The sequence below is a fragment of the Vicugna pacos genome, chromosome 15, assembly GCF_048564905.1.
Source record: "Vicugna pacos chromosome 15, VicPac4, whole genome shotgun sequence".
NCBI lineage: Eukaryota > Metazoa > Chordata > Mammalia > Artiodactyla > Camelidae > Vicugna > Vicugna pacos.
This window is the reverse complement of record NC_133001.1, coordinates 43,442,356-43,463,114: the sequence shown is the minus strand read 5'-3', so window position 1 is coordinate 43,463,114 and position 20,759 is coordinate 43,442,356. Positions and strand designations below refer to the sequence as shown.

The 20,759-nt window shown below is 37.8% G+C and overlaps 2 protein-coding genes across 3 annotated transcripts in view; one reads left to right on the top strand and one right to left on the bottom strand.

Moving 5' to 3' along the window:
- The window catches only part of HADHA (hydroxyacyl-CoA dehydrogenase trifunctional multienzyme complex subunit alpha), a 39,121-nt gene extending 26,399 nt beyond the window's left edge, over nucleotides 1–12,722 (bottom strand). Inside the window, exons 1-7 of the mRNA XM_006197178.4 lie at nucleotides 12,496–12,722; nucleotides 6,212–6,253; nucleotides 6,054–6,124; nucleotides 4,617–4,750; nucleotides 2,510–2,648; nucleotides 1,399–1,518; nucleotides 87–189 (exon numbers count right to left, since the gene is read on the bottom strand). Coding sequence (XP_006197240.2) covers nucleotides 87–189; nucleotides 1,399–1,518; nucleotides 2,510–2,648; nucleotides 4,617–4,750; nucleotides 6,054–6,124; nucleotides 6,212–6,253; nucleotides 12,496–12,571 — 685 coding nt within the window. The 5' untranslated portion in view covers nucleotides 12,572–12,722. The remainder of the gene's footprint in view (nucleotides 1–86; nucleotides 190–1,398; nucleotides 1,519–2,509; nucleotides 2,649–4,616; nucleotides 4,751–6,053; nucleotides 6,125–6,211; nucleotides 6,254–12,495) is intronic.
- A 101-nt stretch (nucleotides 12,723–12,823) lies between these two features.
- HADHB (hydroxyacyl-CoA dehydrogenase trifunctional multienzyme complex subunit beta) overlaps nucleotides 12,824–20,759 on the top strand; it is a 32,454-nt gene continuing 24,518 nt past the window's right edge. For both annotated transcript variants that reach the window (XM_006197179.4, XM_015242197.3), the window contains exons 1-3: nucleotides 12,824–12,957; nucleotides 17,252–17,326; nucleotides 17,440–17,484. In XM_006197179.4, coding sequence (XP_006197241.1) covers nucleotides 17,260–17,326; nucleotides 17,440–17,484 — 112 coding nt within the window. In that variant the 5' untranslated portion in view covers nucleotides 12,824–12,957; nucleotides 17,252–17,259. The remainder of the gene's footprint in view (nucleotides 12,958–17,251; nucleotides 17,327–17,439; nucleotides 17,485–20,759) is intronic.

Here is a 20,759-nt window from a genome sequence, read left to right as displayed (position 1 = left end):
TCACTCTAACCAATATTCAAGATATTAATTAACTCTTTAAGAAAATAACTACATAAGGCCCAAGTCTGAGGCATGTTAACACTTACCCAGGGGTTCCACCAGTTGGTCAACCAGTCCCATTTTCTTTGCTCTGTCTGCACGAATGTTTCTACCTGTCAGCATCATGTCAAAAGCAGCAGGCACACCCACCTTAACAGGCAAGCAAGGATTAGACCAGAGGGGGAAAAATATCAGAGTGACAATTACAATTTACAAATCATCCAACTGAGCAAAAAAAGTATTAAAATGCAAAAAGTTCAACCAGATTTTTACACTATTTATCAATTAGTGAGATTTTCTACACTGATACACATTCAGATAACTTTTGGGATTAGAAACCTCCAGCTGAAGCAAAAATGTCTTTATGTCTCTTAATTTAGTATGTAGGATTTCCTTTTTATGGATTGATAAGATAGAGAAATAATTTCATGTATCCTAACATTGTATTATTCTGAGTTTCTTTTCTATCATTTATGTAACATTTAAAATTCCTATACAGAATCAGTGGAGATTCTGAGGAATGTGATATTTTAACAACGTCAAAAGAAATTTCTAAAACAAGAATCTTGGGTTTAACAAAAACAGAACTCAGCTAGGGCTTTGTATATAGGTACTAGAAGAACAGCTTCTAGCAACACTCAATATCAGCTATAATAAAACACAGCAAAAGAAACTCGGCAATATTTTCTACACACATACAGGCTTATTCATTCTTTCAATAAATCCTCCTGACAATTCCTGTGAAGAAATGCACACTTTTTACTATCAGACAATAAATGCCATGAACTTTCCCATTTCTTCTGTGCCCAGCTCATGTCAACTCCTCTCCAAAGAGTATTTCTGCTGAGTGTTGTTTTCACTGAAAAGCTATAGAACTAGAGGCTATGAGGTTCAGTGGGGCCTAAGTTTGATATTAAGGCTCTGCAGCCTCCAGGTTGCACTGTTCTTCCTTCTCCTTTAAAATTCAAAAACCTGATGGGCTGGCCTCTTTTGGTTCTCCAGAACACCACAGTGAGATCAGCCAAACCAGGGGAAAGGTTTGCCTCTTACAGTTACCGTGAAATAAGATCCATGGATTTGAAAAACTGGTAAGCTGGTACTATGCAGAGAAAGAACAAATTAACCTGTAAGTCCTAGAAAGCAAGATGTGTATCTTATTTACCTCTTCCCTTCTTTAGGGACTAACAGTAATTCTGATCAAGGAATTGAAAAAATAAATAAAAAGTAGAACTGGAAAAAAAAAACTATCAAGAATAAAATTTGCTATTGATCCTTTACAATGAATACCCATATTTTATCTTTTGTACAAGAGGAAATAGAGCTAAAGGGGCATATAGTATCAGGGGGTCTTAAACTCACCATTTTGGGCAGCCTTTGTGTTCCTCCTGCTCCTGGTAACAATCCCAGCAAGACTTCGGGGGAACCTAATACTGTTTTCTTATCTTTTGTTGCTATTCTGTATTGGCATGAAATGGCAAGCTTCAAACAAAAGAAAATTAGAATGTTAGAAAATGTAATTTTATAACACCTGAGGATCTGTGACGGTCTAAAGATCACTTACATGGCAGGAATGTGCCCTTGGAATAAACTGAAACTCCTCAGGTTGGCATTTGATGCTTTCTACAATTCACCTTTCTGGCCTTACTTCATACTTTCCCCCTAATTTATTAACCTTTTTGGGGGTTGAAAGTCTTTTTAAAAATCAGCTGAAAGTTATTGAAGCTCTCAATGGAAAAATGCATACACAATTATACACACACCCCAGGGTAAGAAACCCTATACCCTACAGAGACCCTTCAGTCAAGCATGTCTACTTACGGTGTCCTAATTAGGCTTTGCTTATCCTTGTGTCTGCTCACACCCTGCCGCATGCAGATTGCTTTTTTCTCGTTATTTTCTGGTTAATCAAATTCTGCCTACCCTTTAGGACCAGGCACAGGTTTCCTTAATCAATATATGTGAAAGTGTCTGGTATAGGGCCTGGCATGTGATAAATGCTCAATACATGTTATTTTCTCCTCTCCCTACCTGTTTTCCTACATGCTGCAGTCTGGTAAGCATCTCTTCTCTCAAATCCTGTGTTATTTACCATCTTCACTGCTCACAAGACACTTGACATGTATGATGCTTTCTGTGTCTCAACTAGACTTAAGTAGCTGAAGAGCATGGGTCATACTTCTAAATCTTTGCCCTGAAAATTTGGACAAGTTTTTTTTTTAGAACTGAAAGAGACCTTAGAGATCTAGTTCAGATCTCCTCAATTTATAAATAAAAACATCATGTTTTGGTTCACTTGCTCTGTGCTATGAGAATAATGATAAAAACCTAACCAGAAGTTTAATAACTAAAAGGAAAGCTGATTCTCCTTCAAGAAATTTTCTCAGGCAAAATAGTAGCCTAAAGGTTTGCAGCTGGTGAATCCCAACAATGAGCTGGACAGAGTCTCAATGACTTTGGAATAAATCTGTACCTCAAGTCCTCCTCCTAAGCAGGATCCACTGATGGCAGCCACAATAGGCTTTGTGGATTTCTCAAGTTTCTCAAATGTTCTGTGTGCTTCCTGTGATATTTGTGTTACCTCTTGAGAGGTCTTGCAAGCATTTAACATACTGTCGGAAACATGAAAGCAGAGAACAGAAACAAACAAACAAACAAACAAAAAACAAAAGTGAAACATTAACCTACTTTGTTCAACAATGCATCCACTATATCCTTACCCTATTACATATCAATATTTGGTAGTGAATCTTCAAATAATCAAAAATTTAAGAATAGTTTTGCCTCAGATAGCACTAATATCAGTGATATCTCTCCATAAAGAGTGTTAAATTTCTGGATTCAGAGATCAAGAAACAAAACATGCTGCATTATTTGTTTTGATAACAAATCATTAGATTACAAAGCTCTGTACATGAGAAAATTATCTTCTGGTAAATATCTTCACTATCAGACTAAACATTTCCACTATCAGGTAGCTTTCTGATTAAGCAGCAATCAAAATGACAGGGAAAAAAAAAGGTTCCAATTTTTTAGAGGGATCTAAAACCTTTAAATAGATCCCCTAATGATTAAAAAAGAACTGTTAATAATAATATTGTGAGTTACTCACTGTCTTTTAATTTCAGTTTGTTTCATTTGCTACTTACCTTGTTTCTAAACACACTTAAGCTATGGATTTTGTACTATTGACCAAAGATAACAAATTTTTGTCATTTTATATGCTGAGAGTTGCTCAGCTAGCCTCACAGAAGCTGCAAGTATCTTCCTATGGATTTAGGTAACTACTGCCAGGTTCACCCGTGTCTGTTAGGCTTAAATCACCAAACCAGGAGAATAGCACTTGATAGAGATAATTTTGCTTTTTCTAAAAAAAAAAACACTAAATAAACAGAATATTTTAAAATTTTTAATTACTATACATAAGCAAAAAAAGGTAAACAATATTGAACAAAGTTTAAAAATATACAAACATCTTAAGTACAAATTACTAAGCCGATAATGCTAGCTATCACTGCCTAAAAGTGTAGAATTATATAACAAATGACCATATTTTGACAGAATTAACAACTTAACATTTTAATCCATTAAACTAACACTAAGATATCATTTCTCCTTAATTTGCTCTGAAAAATTGTAAACAAGTTATATATACATGCATTCTATCATTGAAAAAAAAAAGAAAATATTAGCTGTATTAATAAAAGTTTCCTTTGACTGCCTCAGGTTCTACCAGCCACTTTACCCTGAAACAAATCATTTTCATGTTTGTAGTGCATTCTTCAAACCAACTACATATTTGTATCCATAAATAATACAAGGAAGTATTTTATGCATTGTTTAAAAATGTTTATATAAAAGTACATAGCAAAGATACTGCAACTTGCTTTTTTTAAACTTAACATTGTTTCTGAGTTCTAACATTATGCTGTAGATCTGGTTAGTTTCTTTCAACTGTTTTACAGTATTTTCTCTTATGAATATTCCACATTTACTTATCTATTTCCCTAGTGACTAACATTTAGCTTGTTTCAAATCCTTCATTATTTTAAACTACACAGGACTGAACATTCTTATACGTAAGTTCTTAAAAACAAAGAGGAAGATTTCTCTAGCATATACACCTAGAAGAGGTATCACTTGATTATATGATACATGCATTTTCAATTTTACTAAATTTTACCAAATTGCTCTCCAAAGTGGCTATATCAATTGGCATTTCTACTAGTAATATTTAACTTTCTCATTTTCCAAAGTCCTTGCTAACATGATATTTTCAAACTTTTAAATGAGGGGTGAAAAAAGGCATCTCATTGTTAGTTTAATTTTATAGTATTTTTCGTTCTACTCAAACATTGCTGCTTGAACCACTTTCAACCCCTTTATGAAAAGGCTGTAGTCTTATAAGGTTTAAGTAATAAGCCCCTCTTTTTAAATCAACTTTATTATACCTGTGAAAAAAACTTAAAAAGCTTTCAGAGAAAATGTACTTCCACATTCTTTTAAAATGAGAAATAATGAAGCCTAAAAACATACTATTAGCCAAGACAAAAGGTGACTTCAAATTCTCTAAAACTTACTTGATATCAGCACCTGCAATGAAGCAGCCTGGCTTTGATGAGATAAGGACAACACTTCTAATTTGATCACTAGACCAGACTTCATTCATCACTTCTAAGAACTCTGAATGCAGCTCTTGATCCAGAGTATTTACCTGACAAAGGGAAATACATATAAATCTAAGAGTTTAAATTTTAAGTAAAAGATGTGCAAATCCCCATCAAATGCTATTTTTGACTACAGGAAATATGTTTATCTAGGAAAAGTACACTGTTAGAAGAAAAAGAGATAGGGAAACAAACAAACAAAAAACTTAGTAGCTGTCTATTCAGAAGCTTTGGCCAGCTGTAAGCATCCCTCCCTTTAAAATTAGTTCTACTCAAAGGAGGAACTCAGGGTCATATTCCTAAGAGGCTGAATCATATGCAGGATATAAATAAATTTACAAACATTTATCAGTGTGGAAAAAATCCATATAATGTTAAGGAGCAAAAGGAATCAAAATTGGACATATATATGATTCTAATTTTGCAAATATTGTTTGTTTAAACTGGATTAAATGTAAAAGTGGTTATCTATGGGTCTGGAGTATAAAAGATTGTTATTGTCCACCTTATAGATTTAAAATTTCCTACTATAGGCATGTGTTATTTTTGTGTTCAGGAAAAATGCTCAGCTTGGAAAATTCTGAAACAATATCTTAAGTTTGAATCGTTGGTCAGTAAATGGCAAGATTTACTCTAGTGAGGGGGACTGGCTCTTATTTTCCTTAATTTGTGATAGTTGTTAATTGCTTCCATCTAGGTCCTCCTACTTCATTTAGGTCTCTGGTAACAAGATTTCTGAAATACGAAATCATTACATCAACTTCAGGTGGAGGAAAAGCTTGAGCTCTGGCAATAAAGCTCTTTTTGGTAAAAGACTGGGTTAATGTTACACGCTTTGCTAAAGTTGCCAAAACAAGTGAAGCTCCACTTGGAACAGAACTTGATTTCCAATATATGAACTGCATCAAGTCATTCAGTTCCTTCAGGAAGCTTGGCAATGACATTTAACCCAGCCAACCTACTATGAATAATGACTATGTCAGGCAGGTAATGAAGAAAGCTGATTTAATAACCTCATAGATAAGATGGATAGATCAGATTCGATTCTTATAAACAAAGCTTGTACTTTGGTTCTGATCTAATAAATCACCTTCTCACCATTCTACACTGTAACAGAAGGCTAGTTTTATTAAACCTTGATGTTAATCTGACATCTAAGGTCAATTAGAAGGAATTCTTAAACAAGGACCTGTGCTTCAGGAAACTGCATTCCTTGGGCAATTTCTCACACTCTAACCATCAAAACAGATAAGATTACTGCCAGATTGGTGGATTCATTTCTTTGCCATTTAGGACTGGATTAATGAATGTAGTACACAGAAATAAACTGCAGCAAGTTAAATTAGGTACCTTTGAATTGGGTGAGTTAATTCGAATAACTGCCACATCCCCTTTGACTCCATAGTTAATATGGGTTCTGCCTAAAAAGAGAAGGAAAATGTACTTGTAAACATGTTTATTGCTAAATAAAAAGATACATAAGCATGTCCACGAGAAATTAAACTTACTCAGCAAAGCAGAGGACCCTGCGAAGTTGCGACAAACATAACCTGTAAGAAAAAGGTATTTCAAAATTAATTATTTTACAAAACAGAATTTCTGTAGTACCTGCTATATATAAGAAAGTGGAGTTTATAACAGCAAAGAGACAAAATTAGAATAATGTGTCCTAGGCCATTACTGTGACCACTATTATATCTTTTTGCTTCAATTATCAGGTCATACGATTATTTGGATACTCAATGTGGTAGGTAGAAGAATGGCCCCTCAAGGATGTCCACGTCCCCCAAAACTGAATATGCTAGGTTATATGGCAAAAGGAAATTAAGGTTGCAGATGGAATTCAAGTGGCTAATTAGCTGATCTTAATACAGGGAGATTATCCAGGATTATCCAGGTGGGCCCAGTGTAATTTATAAAGGGGGAGAAAAAGACAAAGAGAACCAGAGGTGCCAAGGTTAGAAACCATTTTGCTGGCTTTGAAGTTAAGGTATGTAGGCAGCCTCTGAAAGCAGGAAAAGGCTTCCAGAACAAACACAGCCCGGCCACCACCTTTGATTTTAGCCCAATGAGACTCATTTCTGACATCCAAAACTGAAAGATAATAAAACTGTATTGTTTCAGACATTAAGTTTATGGAAATTTAGGGCAGCAATAGGAAACAAATACACTTAGAAATAAGTAATCTACAAAGCAATCCATAATGTTAGTTGCAAACATATTCCAAATATATCTCAATATGTTCCCCAGCCAGGTCCTCTTGCATTTTCATGGAGAGATGATGTTCCAGTATTATGAAAAGTAGAATCAAGGGGCATTAGAGATTATATAAATGAAACAGCCCATACTACATACTTCGCTATTTCAAGTATTTCTAACTAAAAAGTCTATACCACTCGCCATCAAGAACGCTCCTACTCAGAGGATAACAAAGACCAGCTACTCTCCTCCCTCTTTCCTTATCACCTCACAACTTTGGCTCTCCTGCATAAAGATGATGAGATGATATTTTGAGCACAAGCCATCACGAGAGAAGTACCAACAGAGGGCCTTTCAATTGAGACTCTGGCTAGAAGGTAAGGAGCACTGGGAAATTTTAGGTAAAAATTCCAAGTTGGTTCTGGGCAACTCTCTACCTCCTTTCTAGCATTAAAGGCTCACCTTTGTCCCGCTCCCACCCAAACATCTTGCTTTAGGTAGTCACCAAGCTATTCTGGAGGCCAGCACAGGGTCAACATCCCTGAATTATAACTTCTCATCTTTAAAAACACCCTACTCTTTCTTCCTTTGTCTTTCATATTCATGGTTCACATCACACCATGTCTCCTATGCACCTCTTTCACTCGTGCTTCTCCCTACCCACATCTTCCAAATCTGGTTCAATTATCTTAGAAAAAAGTTTTCTCTTTGGTTCTAAAAATAAAAACAAATCATCCCTTAATAACCAATAACTGTAACAGTAGTACACATGAAACACCTGTACTCAGGGAAAGGCCTAAGTTTTAAAGTAGTATGAAACACAGTAAAAAAAACTAGCACTTTAATACCCGGTGGTTCCTTCATGTATCTCATCTAATTATACTAGCTTTCCCCAAGTATTAGTTATCTAATTCTTAATTACTAATATTAAAACTTTTAAATTTCTAATTTTCATTAAACTGCATTTAAATGACATTAGGGGCTACATGGTCTTGGAATCCACAACCATAATTTAGGAGTGTAGTGCCTGGCTAATTTAGGAGTGCTATTAGTGAAAAAAGAAGAGTTAAAATCCCTAGCAACCTCTCAGTGGCTAAAACTTTTCACCAGCTGGTGACCATCTGTCTCTCTGTCTGCTCTCTCACTCTCTAAATCCCCTACCTTCATCTGGCTCAGAATTTGAGGGGTGTTAAACAACAGTCTAAGACTTTGCTTTAGCATGCAAGATAATCAGAGATAACTAAGGGCAACAGACAATAAAATCACACCATTTTGGTCATTTTATGTCATGGTAGTATTCTAAGAGCAATGTTAAACACCAAGCCTACCGAAAATGCTTCCTACATAATTTAGAAACAAACCTTAGACCCATACCCACTTCCAACCATACCCACTTGAGGATGGCCTATATTTAACCAGGAGTCAGGGACCCTTCTGCAGTGAAGAACTATTACACATGGCCAAAGTAGGACCCAGGAGACTATCCAACATGACCTGTTGGACTGGGATTCCCATAGCAGTACTGAGATGTGATTCTAGAACTATGTTGGGCTTTCAGATCAGCTGGGGAGACTCAAATACACTCATAAATTTCCTGGATGACAGACAACACAGAATTACAGAATCAGAATTTAAGGGGACTAGGCCTCAGAATCTAATTTTTTAAAAAGTAACTGAAGTAGACAGCAAACAAATGGGCATGTGAGAACCACTGAATTAGAGAACCCACTGATGGTGGAGTGGATTAGGGGAGGACCTTCAAGAGTAGCCAAGGGTCTTGCCTCCATCTTTCTCTCTATCCTGTAGTTCTTTAAAGGAGGGGAAGAGAAGGCACAGGAAACAAAAGCCTTACACTGCTTTCAAAGGCAAAATGGTATACTATTAAAAAAAGAAAACTGTAGATGGCACCAGAACCAGAGTCGGGTGATCTCTGGTTCTGTCTGCATTTTTCTTTAAACAATCCAAGTCAGTGCTCATAGTGCAAAGACAAAGGATCTGAGGGTCAAAAGACTTGGGTTCAACCATCAAGTTTATCATTCACTAGCTGTATGGCCATGATCAAGCCTCTTAGTGTACTTCAGTGTTCTTAAAAAGACAGAAGCAAAAGTGAGGTAAGATTATAAACGAACCGGTAAGTCAAAGTGCTACACCAAAGTAAATTTAGAAGCCAGCCATCTTCTCAATCTCCAGTGCCTCTACTTCACTAATGACATACTTCCCTTCTTTGCTTTTCCATCATTTGAAATCAGTATCGTCTGTATTTATCACTCTTCCTTCTTTATGTCTGTATCATGGCCCCACAAAGCTTTACCTTGAGATTCCACCTACAACGATCTTTCTCCTCCCTGCTCAAATTTTTATCTTTATCATTCACTGTTTCGTTCTTTAATCACTGCATCTGTAGTAGATGTTTTCCCTACATAAGCTGTAATCTCTTCCATTTCACAGTCATTAATACAACAAAAATTTAGTGTGGCCTATCAAGTGCCATGCACTGTTACAGGCACCTGAAGTGAAAAGAAAGACAAAAATCCCTGTCTCTGTGGAGCTTACATTCTAAGGCAGCAGCAGATATGGTATCTGCGGAGCATCAATTCCTACTCAATAGAGATAAATAAAGAAGTGAAAACAGGCCTGGCATAAAAAGGAGTTTGCCTGTAAAGGAGAAATTCCAGTGAGGGTGGGTGCCAGGGAATAAGGCAATTCTAGCGAAACAGGGTAAAGTGAATTAGCAGAAATGAACTGATCAGGAATGCAGGGTGGGAGGGACAGGGTGGACAGACAGACAAAAAACAAGAAACACAAATATGTAAATAAATATGTTAGAAGGTAAGTGCCTAAGAAAAAAGAAAACAGCGGGTGAAGGGATTTGGGCATGGGCTGCAATTCTGAAGACCAAGTATTTGAGACAGGTGGTTTGTGCTCATTAGCTCATCAATTATAAACTCTTACCAACTAACCTACCTTTGCCATACACACATACACAAGACCTTCTCTGAATCAATAGAGACAAAAAACAAAGAGAAAATCAGTAAATGTACAAATAAATCTGGAAAACAATTACAAACCACAGTCAACTAAATCCAGTTGAAGTACAAGGTAGCTCTGCTTTTGGAATCTAGCTTTACTCATTACCTAATTAGGAGTACTTACTTTAGAGCAGCTGCGTGAACTTTAGCCTATATCTACTGGGCTACAGAAACAGAGGGAAACCTTTGTCCTACTTTTTAATCATTTAAACAATTTAACTCAAGAAGATACCTACAAGACCTAAGACTACAGCAGTGGAGAGAGCTGGATTATGCTGACACAAATTTCAAATATGAAAATGCTACTATCATTTTAACAATCAACAGCTTTTCTCAATATTCACTCCTGGAGGAAAAGACAGGATTAAGGCAGTGAGGGTCAAATTTAAATATACAGTGTCTACTAAGGTATTTGCCTCCATTTCATGTCCTGTCTAATTATTTTACCACTTACATAATTAGGAATTTGGGTTTTGAGTAGGAGTGGGAATTAAACAAGATATTTTGATCAAGATGTGATTTTCATTTGACATAATTCAGTATAACACTCCTGGAGGAGGAATGGATTAAACATCAAGACTACAAATCAGTGTCAAGAACATTTAATCATCAGTCAGTAAATGTCCTAATCCCATTAAATGTTTGGCAATGCTTTGGTACAGACTTTTGGGGTCCAATTTGTTGAGTTTAAATGGCAATCCAGGTGTGCAGGAAATTTTAAATTCACTCTCTAGGCTTTTTTACCCCCAAATTTAAAAATTGCTGTTAAAAGGGGCAATAACTATAATAAACCATATTTTTTTACCCCCAAATTTAAAAATTGCTGTTAAAAGGGGCAATAACTATAATAAACCATATTTTCTTATTGGTGAAAACATAATGCAAAATATATACACGTTTGTGTGTATATATTTCTATACCAAAAACATAGAAAAACTACGCTTGTAACTTTCTACTACATACGTAAAATGTAAAAATTACTTTAAAAAAGTCTTAGATATACAGAATCACAGTTCTTCAGGGCAGGAAAGAGTTAATAATAGCTAACATTTATTAGTTAATATTAGTACTTTTGCCTTACACCTCAAATAATTCCTTCAAGGCTCAAAAGGTGGTATCTTTCTCCATTTCACAAATGAGAAAACAGACATGGAAATTTATTGCCCAAGGTCATCAGATGGTAAGGTCACCAAAGGATAAAGGCAGAGCCGGGGTTCAAACCCAGAAGTCAGACTCCGAATTTAATGCTTTTAATTGCGTTACCTTAAAATTAATGGAGAGGCAAGTTCAAAAATACACATTTGATATTTTTAAAATGGAAAATAGAGAAATCAAACTGTCAGGTAACATGACCAAATGCTAACAGTAGGTATGTGAGTAGTAAGAGAATGAGTGGTTCTTTTTTCTTAATCCCTTTCCCCTGTCTATACATTTCATTTTCTGTAGTCTTATGATTGGTGTACACACACACACACACACACACACACACACACACACACACACACACACACACACACACACACACACACACACACACACACACACAGCAGTCCTTTAGAGACCAAAAACATTGGTCGAAACAAGAAAGCAGAAAAGATTCAATCACCCCAAATTAGTCCCTTACAGTAAAAGGAGATTCCAGCCTCCAGTCTAAAAACAACACACAGTATCACCCCAGCGGTTCAAAAGGAGAAAGGCATACTACAAATGAAATTTATAATTAAGTATCCAGTATTAAGTACAACATGCAATAGAAAGTCACATTTCACCTTACAGATTTGAGATGGAAGAAAAATGCTCGATTTTCCACAATCACCAACTTTAACTTTCACTGCCAGTTTGAAGAGAAAAAGATATTACGGCTAATGCAAAGTAACTGCCTATTGTGAGAAACAAGGTTAGAAATAGTTGTTAAAATTATCTAACATTTTATTCCTTAAGAAACAGGTATTTATGTAAATGTTCTAGCAAGTTGCAGAACCTCTTCTTGAAACTCAACATACTATATGTTCACAATGAGATTAATGGAAACTGCAAGAGTTGAGCTCCCTATTGAAATGTGGTAATACGCACAAAAATGGTTCTGAGGGAAAGGAGCAAGGAATGGCAATAATGTGCAAGGCCGGTCAATTTCATACGAGCAGCTTTTAAGACATCTCTTGTTACAGGCAAGGTGCTATGGAGCCACAAAGATGTGATAGATTGGACTGTCGTAGTCCTCCTGGGCCTCCCAAACTAGTAGGGTCAGGTTCAAGGCCATCATTAAAAAAAATAAGAGGACACCTGCGAGAAGTGCCAAATCACGCGGACAGGACTCAGAAACGTTAGGGGCTACGGAGCCTGAACTCGCTGCAGGACTCGGAGTCGTGAGAGAGGAAGTGTCAGTCCCGGCACCCCGGCACGAGAGATCAACTCCCTGGGCAGCATCCCTCCCTCTCATCCAGGGCTGGGTCCCTGGCCCAGGGCAGTGAGAAGGCAGCGATAGGGAAATGCAGCTCCAGGGCTGCCCTGGTTTCCGAAGGAGTTCTGCCCGGGTATGTAGGGCTCCCGGCACCAGGACTCACCCGGGCAACGGAGCGTTCTGGAGGCGGTGAAGCGGCCCAGGCTGCCAATTACCCGGGAGGCCACCATCTTGAGCATGAGAGGACGAAAGTGGAAAGCACTCCAACTGGCGGCAGCCAAGCAGAGGTCTTTTCTTCCCGCAGCCTGGCCCTGGTCAGGCGCCCGGCGTACTGCCTGGCTAAAACCCCCGATGGCCAGTTGCCACCGGCCTTTTCACCTTGCCCTTCGCTTCCGGCTAAAGGGGCGGAAAGGCGGCTTTCTTCGCGAGAAGGAAGGACGCTCAGCGAGAAGAAGACGGAGTTCCGAGTTTTCCAGTCAGGCAGCGGGCGGGCAGCCTGCGAGGCCCACGGAGCCCGCGGGGAGGGTGAGGGGGTCCTTTCTAGGCAGGACCCGCCCCTTGGTCCAGTCTCTCGGGTCCTGTCACTCGGATCCAAACCTCACTTGCAGCGGGAGTCCGAACTGAGGTGAGAAGCACCCCCCGTCCCCACCCCGAGCTCCGCACTTCCTTTCCCTCCTACCGCGCCAGTGCCTGCGGCCTCCCTGGGGGAGTGGAGTTCGAGGGAGCAGAACGAAGCTTCTCGATCGGGTTCTCCGATACCAGTGTAATTTGGGCAGTAATGTGGACTAACGGAGTCCCCTGTGTCTTTTAATTTATCACCGGAAGTTGACAAACTGTGGGTTTGTGTGTGGTGTCGTGGTACGGGCTGAGAGGTGCTTATAGCGCTGGCTTGTGTTCCAGTGTTTGGCCTGTAGCCTGGTCGGCGGCTGGAGAGGTTTGGAATGGGACCAGGGTGGAACTCGATTTTCGGGACTCGAGTGTAGGTTGGCTAGCTTCTAGTCAAGAGCCCTACGTTGCATGATAGCTGTTTTTGCGCTGGAAAGATAGATGAGTCCTGGAATTTTTAGTTATCTATCAAATTTTGAATTATGAATTTCTGAGCCCAGTAATCCTTCTTACTGGTCTTTAACCAATAGAAATATTCATGATGTTATGTGTAGCAATCATAGGTCTCCAGCCAACAGATATGCTCAAGATGTAAATGTACATCAGTAGGAAATGATTAAATAAATCATAGTACAAACGTACCATGGAATACTGTTCAGTAGTTCGTAAAGAAAAATGAAACATAATGACATGCTGATGTGGAAAAATGTCCACAATATATATTAAAGGAAAAAGCAAGTGGCAGAACAATACGTATAGTAAGTATCCATTTTATGACAGAAAGCGAGAGGAGAGAAAATCCGAAAGCTGAGTCTACATATGGAAGGGATAAAGAGGGGCTTTCAGTTTACATTCTTCTGTCTTTTTAAAGTTTCTTTTACAATGAGCATTTTTAATGTACAGTATAATTCTATTTTTATCGAAAATCTGCATATACTTACATCTTTATAGAGAGATAAAAACATACAAATGCATAAAAATGTTGGAAGCCTTTCCCCATCTAAGATTATAAAAATATCCTCTGATGTTTTCTTATAGTACTTTTATAGTTAAAAGTATATATTTAAATTAATCCATTTGGAATTGTACTTATAATGTGAGCTGTGGATCTAAATTTTTTTCCCAAATGATTAACCATTTCCCCAGTAAATCCATTGAATAATTCATCTTTCTCCCATTTATTTGAAATGTTATTTTTATTATATACTAAATTCTCATACACATGAATATGCTTCAGAACTTGCTACATCCTGTTCTGTTGATTTGTTCATTTATTCCTGTGCCAAAATTGCACTGTTTTTTTTAACATTTTTTATTGATTCATAATCATTTTACAGTGTTGTGTCAAATTCCACTGTTCAGCACAATTTTTCAGTCATTCATGGACATATACACACTCATTGTCACATTTTTTTCTCTGTGATTTATCATAACATTTTGTGTATATTTCCCTGTGCTATACAGTGTAATCTTGTTTATCTATTCTACAATTTTGAAACCCCAGTCTATCCCTTCCCACCCTCTACCCCGCCCCCCACCCCGGTAACCACAAGTCTGTATTCTCTGTCCATGAGTCTATTTCTGTCCTGTATTTATGCTTTGTTTTTGTTTGTTTGTTTGTTTTTGTTTTTTAGATTCCACATATGAGCGATCTCATATGGTATTTTTTTTTTTCTCTTTCTGGCTTACTTCACTTAGAATGACATTCTCTAGGAGCATCCATGTTGCTGCAAATGGCATTATGTTGTCGGTTTTTATGGCTGAGTAGTATTCCATTGTATAAATATACCACATCTTCTTTATCCAGTCACCTGTTGATGGACATTTAGGTTGTTTCCATGTTTTGGCTATTGTAAATAGTGCTGCTATGAACATTGGGGTGCAGGTGTCATCCTGAAGTAGATTTCCTTCTAGGTACAAGCCCAGGAGTGGGATTCCTGGGTCATATGGTAAGTCTATTCCTAGTCTTTTGAGGAATCTCCACACTGTTTTCCATAGTGGCTGCACCAAACTGCATTCCCACCAGCAGTGTAGGAGGGTTCCCCTTTCTCCACAGCCTCTCCAGCATTTGTCATTTTTGGATTTTTGAATGACGGCCATTCTGACTGGTGTGAGGTGATACCTCATTGTAGTTTTGATTTGCATTTCTCTGGTAATTAGTGATATTGAACATTTTTTCATGTGTTTTTTGATCATTTGTATGTCTTCCTTGGAGAATTGCTTGTTTAGGTCTTCTGCCCATTTTTGGATTGGGTAGTTTATTTTTTTCTTATTGAGTCGTATGAGCTGCTTATATATTTTGGAGATCAAGCCTTTGTCGGTTTCACTTGCAAAAATTTTCTCCCATTCCATAGGTTTTCTTCTTGTTTTATTTCTGGTTTCCTTTGCTCTGCAGAAGCTTCTAAGTTTCATTAGGTCCCATTTGTTTATTCTTGCTTTTATTTCTTCTAGGAGAAAATTTTTGAAATGTATGTCAGATAATGTTTTGCACTGTTTTAATTATTGGTGCTTAATAGAAAGTTTTGGTGTCTATTAGAGCAAGGTCCTCTTTTTTTCAATCAACATTTTCTTAACTTCTTTCATGAATTTTATCTCAAGATGAACTTTAGTTATGGGAATTTGTATTCCAGACTCAAGTGACATCAAATGTTGCTTCTAGAAAAGTGGTGCCTATCTTATGGGCCATTTTGTGTCTCCCTGGTCAGAGTCTATTGGATATATCTAGGTTGGTGGGCCTAGAGGTTGGACTCCTCTATCTCTTCCCAATCCATGTATTTACTAAATGTGTTTTTTTTTTGGAAGCCATAGGACATCCTTTTTTTAGATTATAAAGACCAAAGAGAAGTTAAACAAGGCTTTTATATTATCTGTTACTATGTAACAAATTACTCCAAAATTGAGCAGCTTAAATCAAAAATTTATTATCTCATACAGCTTCTGAAGGTCAGGAGTCTAGGGGTGACTTAGCTGGGTTCTGGCTTAGAGTTCCTCATGAGGTTACAGTTAGAATGTTGGCCAGAGCTGTGGTCATCGGAAAGCTTGTCTGTGCTAAAGGATCCACTTCCAAGCTCACTCCCACTGCCGGCCAGCTGGCCAGGCCGTTGTCAGGAGGCGGCAGTTCCTCGCCATGTGAGCCTCTTCGCAGGGCTGCTCCTGATATGCCGGCTGGCTTCCTGCAGGCCAGGTGATCTGAGAGACAGACCAAGATGGTAGCTGCGGTATCTTTTATAGCCTAACCTCGGAAGTGACATAGCATCACTTCTAACATATTCTTTGGCTTACACGGAACAACTGTGTAAACAAAAATTCACAGAAGTGGAGTAGCTGGATCAAAAGTTAAGTGCGGTTGTAGTGTTTTGACAGTTATTTGCCAAATTGTCTTCCATAGGGATACACGTGCAGAGTTGCATCAGTTTACACTCTGAGCAGCAGTGTATGAGAGTGCCTGTGTGTGCGTGCTGTTCCACGCACTGAATGTCAGACCTTTGAGTCAAAAAATATATCTCGGTGCGGTTTTAATTTGTATTTCTCTTCTGAGTGAGAGTGAATGTCTTTTCATATATTTAAGAGCCATTTGTATTTCCATTTCTGTGAACAGTCTGTTCATATCCTTTGTCCATTTTTTTCTTACTCTTTTGTAGGAACTCGTTTTGGGGAATTTAGGGAAATGATTAATATGTTTTAAATATTTTTTAATATATAGGGATTTTATATTTTTATTATTTTGAAACAGTGTTAAGCTTATTTTTAAGAAGTAGCAAGAGCAATATACAAACTTTTTTTCTTATAGCAGTTAAAATGTGATATTGCACTATCCCTGAATACTTCGGTGTGTATTCCCTTCAAATACAGACGTCTCACAGGCATTCTACATAATCACAATACAACCATCAAAATCAGGAAGTTCACACTGGTGGCTTCAGGATCATGTCCAGCAATCTCTCTACTCCTTTGGCCCTAGAGAAGAGCATAGACTCTGGAGCTAGACTGCCTGACTTCACATCCCAGCTCTGCCTCTTACTAGTCACTCAATCTCTATGTGTTTCAGTTTCTTATCTCTTCCAAATGATGTAATTATCATGCCTACTCTGTTGGTTATTGTGAGTATTAGATGAACTAATGCTTAAATTAGTGGTTTACATACTATGAAAGGTATGTCAATGAAGCTATAATAATATTAGAGGACGGATAGTTGGTAATAAATTTTAGAGTATTTTTAATAGGCATGGGTAAGATTGTCAGAAATCATAGACTACAATGTAAGCTACAAAATGTTCAAATAACCCCGACTATCTTTTTTCTTCCCTTGTTAGATTTCAGAATGACTTCCTTCTTGACATACACTTTTAAAAATCTTCCCAGTACATCAAAATGGGCCCTCATATCTTGTAAGTGTCATTTGTTCTTTTTTTTTTTTAAAGGTTAGATTTGGGTGTGTAAACATCTTTTCAGGGACATGAAATTGTATTGCTTTTTGTAAAAACTTTATTTTGTCTTCCAGCTATAAGACCTCTGAGCTGTTCCTCCCAACTTCGAGCTGCTGCAGGTACAATCATTTGTAAAAGAAACATTTTTGATTTGTTAGATTCTAGAATCTAGGTTTGTGAATTTTGAGAAAAAGCCAAAACTAATTTGCCAGCTCTCCCCTTTTTATGAGCAATATGAACATCACTGTTACCTTCAAATTAAAACAACATTGGATTGACCAGTCGATGATAGTACTTGATGTAGGGTTGTACCCGAGGATGCTGGCAAGAGGCTACTTTCTAGGATGTGGATCCTGATGGAGTCACAGAGGTTCCGTGAATCTTGCAGGTCAGTTTACTCAGCTTCTGGCTGTTGGTCCTGGAGATGATCAGCTTACAAACACCCAGGAAACTATTATGGAGCCAAAAGTTAACTTTTTAAACTTTCAGTGACAGAATTCTCTATTAATATCTTCTTATCCCACGTGCAAGGGGACCCATACCTGAAATAGGGGTAACTGTGGAACTGGTTAATAAAAGAATATTGTTTAGTCAATATGAAATGAAAAAGTAAGGAAAGTTGTTGATTTTTATATGGTCTTTCAGACCCTTGGCAAATCTTCAGTGTTGAATACACACTTTTGCAGAATCTGCTGTAGGTCTGTATCTTCACCAGCCAGTGCTAAAAGCACCCTGATGAGTTCATACCTTCTCCTTGCTTGGGTCCTGTATTAACCTATGACTTAAGTTTTTGGTTTTATTATGGTATTTCTAGTTGGATAATAACTTAATAGAAAAAGCATCTTACCAGGATTCAGAAGACCTCTGCTCTGTTCCAGTTCTACCTCTTTTGGAGCAGTATGGCCTTGAACTGATCACTTTACTTCCCTGTGCTTTAGTTTCTTTGTCTAAAAAAGAGTAATCATTTTAGTCTTGTTAACCTCAAGTAGTTGTGAAGATATCTCAAAGCACTTTGAAAACTGTAAACTCAATAACGATTATGTTTTTATATTGTTTTTCATATAGTGTTTTTTTCAGGGGTCTGTTGCCTAATCCCACCTAGAGAAATTTCGTGTTGTTGTATAATAAATATATTTTCTGTGGCCTCTGAATTCTAACTAGAATATAGATTTGTACTAGCCTCACAAAGAATAATTCTTTTCTATCTCGTTTCACCTTTGCCTTAATTCTAATGTTCACCCAGGCCCTTGCTTTGCGTACGCATAGATCTAACTCTTGCCAACTGGGAGACAGTCACAGTGAATACCAACAGAGTATTTAGAGTATTCTTTATATCGCTCTTTAACTGTTTTTTGTTTCTGTCTCCCCAAGTCTAAGCCCTTGTGAGACTTACGCCTTTTCATGTCTCCAGTGTGTCACACTACAGGTGATTTGTGGTAACACTGATGGTGATGCAATGCAGTGACGATGGTGCTGGAAGCACATGATGAGACAAAGGAGTATGACCAACTGATTTGTGGGAAGGGAGGAGGCACATCGAACAAGTTTTATGTTGCAATAATTTTATAGCTAATTTCTCTTGAAGTTAATGTGACTTTTCCTGCTTGACAGCTCTGTTGGGATGAAGGAATTAGAATAGAGGGATACAGGTTTTATTGATCAGGTTGACTGGAAATTTAAGTGTTTGATGGAAATTTTGACTTATTCATTGATTATATCTAGATATGCTATACAGATCTTCCTTGGCTTATGATAGAGTTACATCCTGATAAACCCATCATAAGTTGAAAATCTTGTAAGTTGAAAATGCATTTATACACCTAGTCTACTGACCATCATAGCTTAGCCTAGCCTACCTTAAACATGCTCAGAACAGTTACATTAGCCTACAGTTGGGCAAAATCATCCAACACAAGGCCTATTTTATAATAAAGTATTGAATATTATGTAGTTTGTTGAGTATTATACTGAAAGTGAAAAACAGAATGGTTGTATAGGTACAGGATGGTAGTGAGTGTATTGTGGTTGTGAGTGGTTGTGAGTGTATCGCACCCTCGTGATGGTGTGGCTGCCTGGGAGCTGTGCCTTGCTGCTGCCCAGCATCACAAGAGAGTGTCATATCACACATCGCTAACCTAGGGAAAAAACAAAAATTCAGAATTCAAGGTATGCTTTCTACTGAATTAGTATTGCTTTTGCACCATCCTAAAGTTAAAAATTCATGTTGAACCATGAAAAGTTGGGGACCATCTGTATATCTATATATCTATATCCACACACATATATATGTGTATAGCATTGGTATAATACATGGCATGTCTTTTATCTGCTTTGGTTTTAGTTGTATGTGTGAAATACAGAATGTGTATCAGCCTAAGAATCCTAGCTTTGTTGTTGGGAGGAGCCTTTAAGACCATCGAGTCCAACTCCCATGTTTGTAAATGAGAAATTTTTGGCAGATCAGGGGCTAGGACTCAGATATTTTAAGCCCCAGTTCAGCTTCTTATCATACATTGCTAATGAGTGCCCATAGCACTGTGAAATATATAAAAAAGAGCCTTTGAAAAAATTCTGATGTGGTTAGGAGCCAGTGTGCATATGAAACAGAATGAGAGTCCTTTGGGTGACTGTTCATAATGAATATTATTTTAAATGTGGCTTGTAGCATTAATTTAATTACTTTATAATATGCTAAACTATTTGGAATAGCCAATTTTTGCACCAGAGGTTGCCATAGAAGTTCAGAAGCAGGAACTACAAGTAACCCAGGTTATCAGAGAAGACTACTAGGAGATGGAATGTGAACTAGGCCTTGAGGGGTAGGTAAGAATTAGACAGAAGGAGCCACTCACATGGGAGGGTACGTGAATGAAGGGAAACGGGGTGAAATGAGCAAGGCTGTGAAAGGCTGGGGGCTTGCTCATCCTGCTCCATGTTGAGAGGTAGTGGGAAATACTTGGGGATCATTAAAGTGGAACCAGGTAAAGCAGGGGCTTTGTTAGAAGAGTTAGGAATTTGAATTTTATCTGTAAGTGTACAAAAGGAATGTGTAGTCATTTCTTAAAAAGTGGAATGACATGATGTCATGTCATCTGACTTTTCCTTTCATCACTTTATTTTCTCCAAGGTCTGTCACAAGTAATCTTCAAACTTAGTGGCCTTTTTTCAGTCCTCATTCTCCTTGAATGTTGAAATGTTTGACTATCACCTGCTCCTTGATACTCTCTTGCCTTTGCTCTCATGCTCTCGATTGTCCTACTGCCTCTCCCGTTTACCTTCTGTCCCACATCTTCCCTCTGCCCTCTAAATGTGGGGAGATAGCAAAGCCAGGAGTCTTTTGGTGTAAGAAACCCGCTCAAGTTAAGGATAAGAGGCCTCAAATAGTACAGCTGGG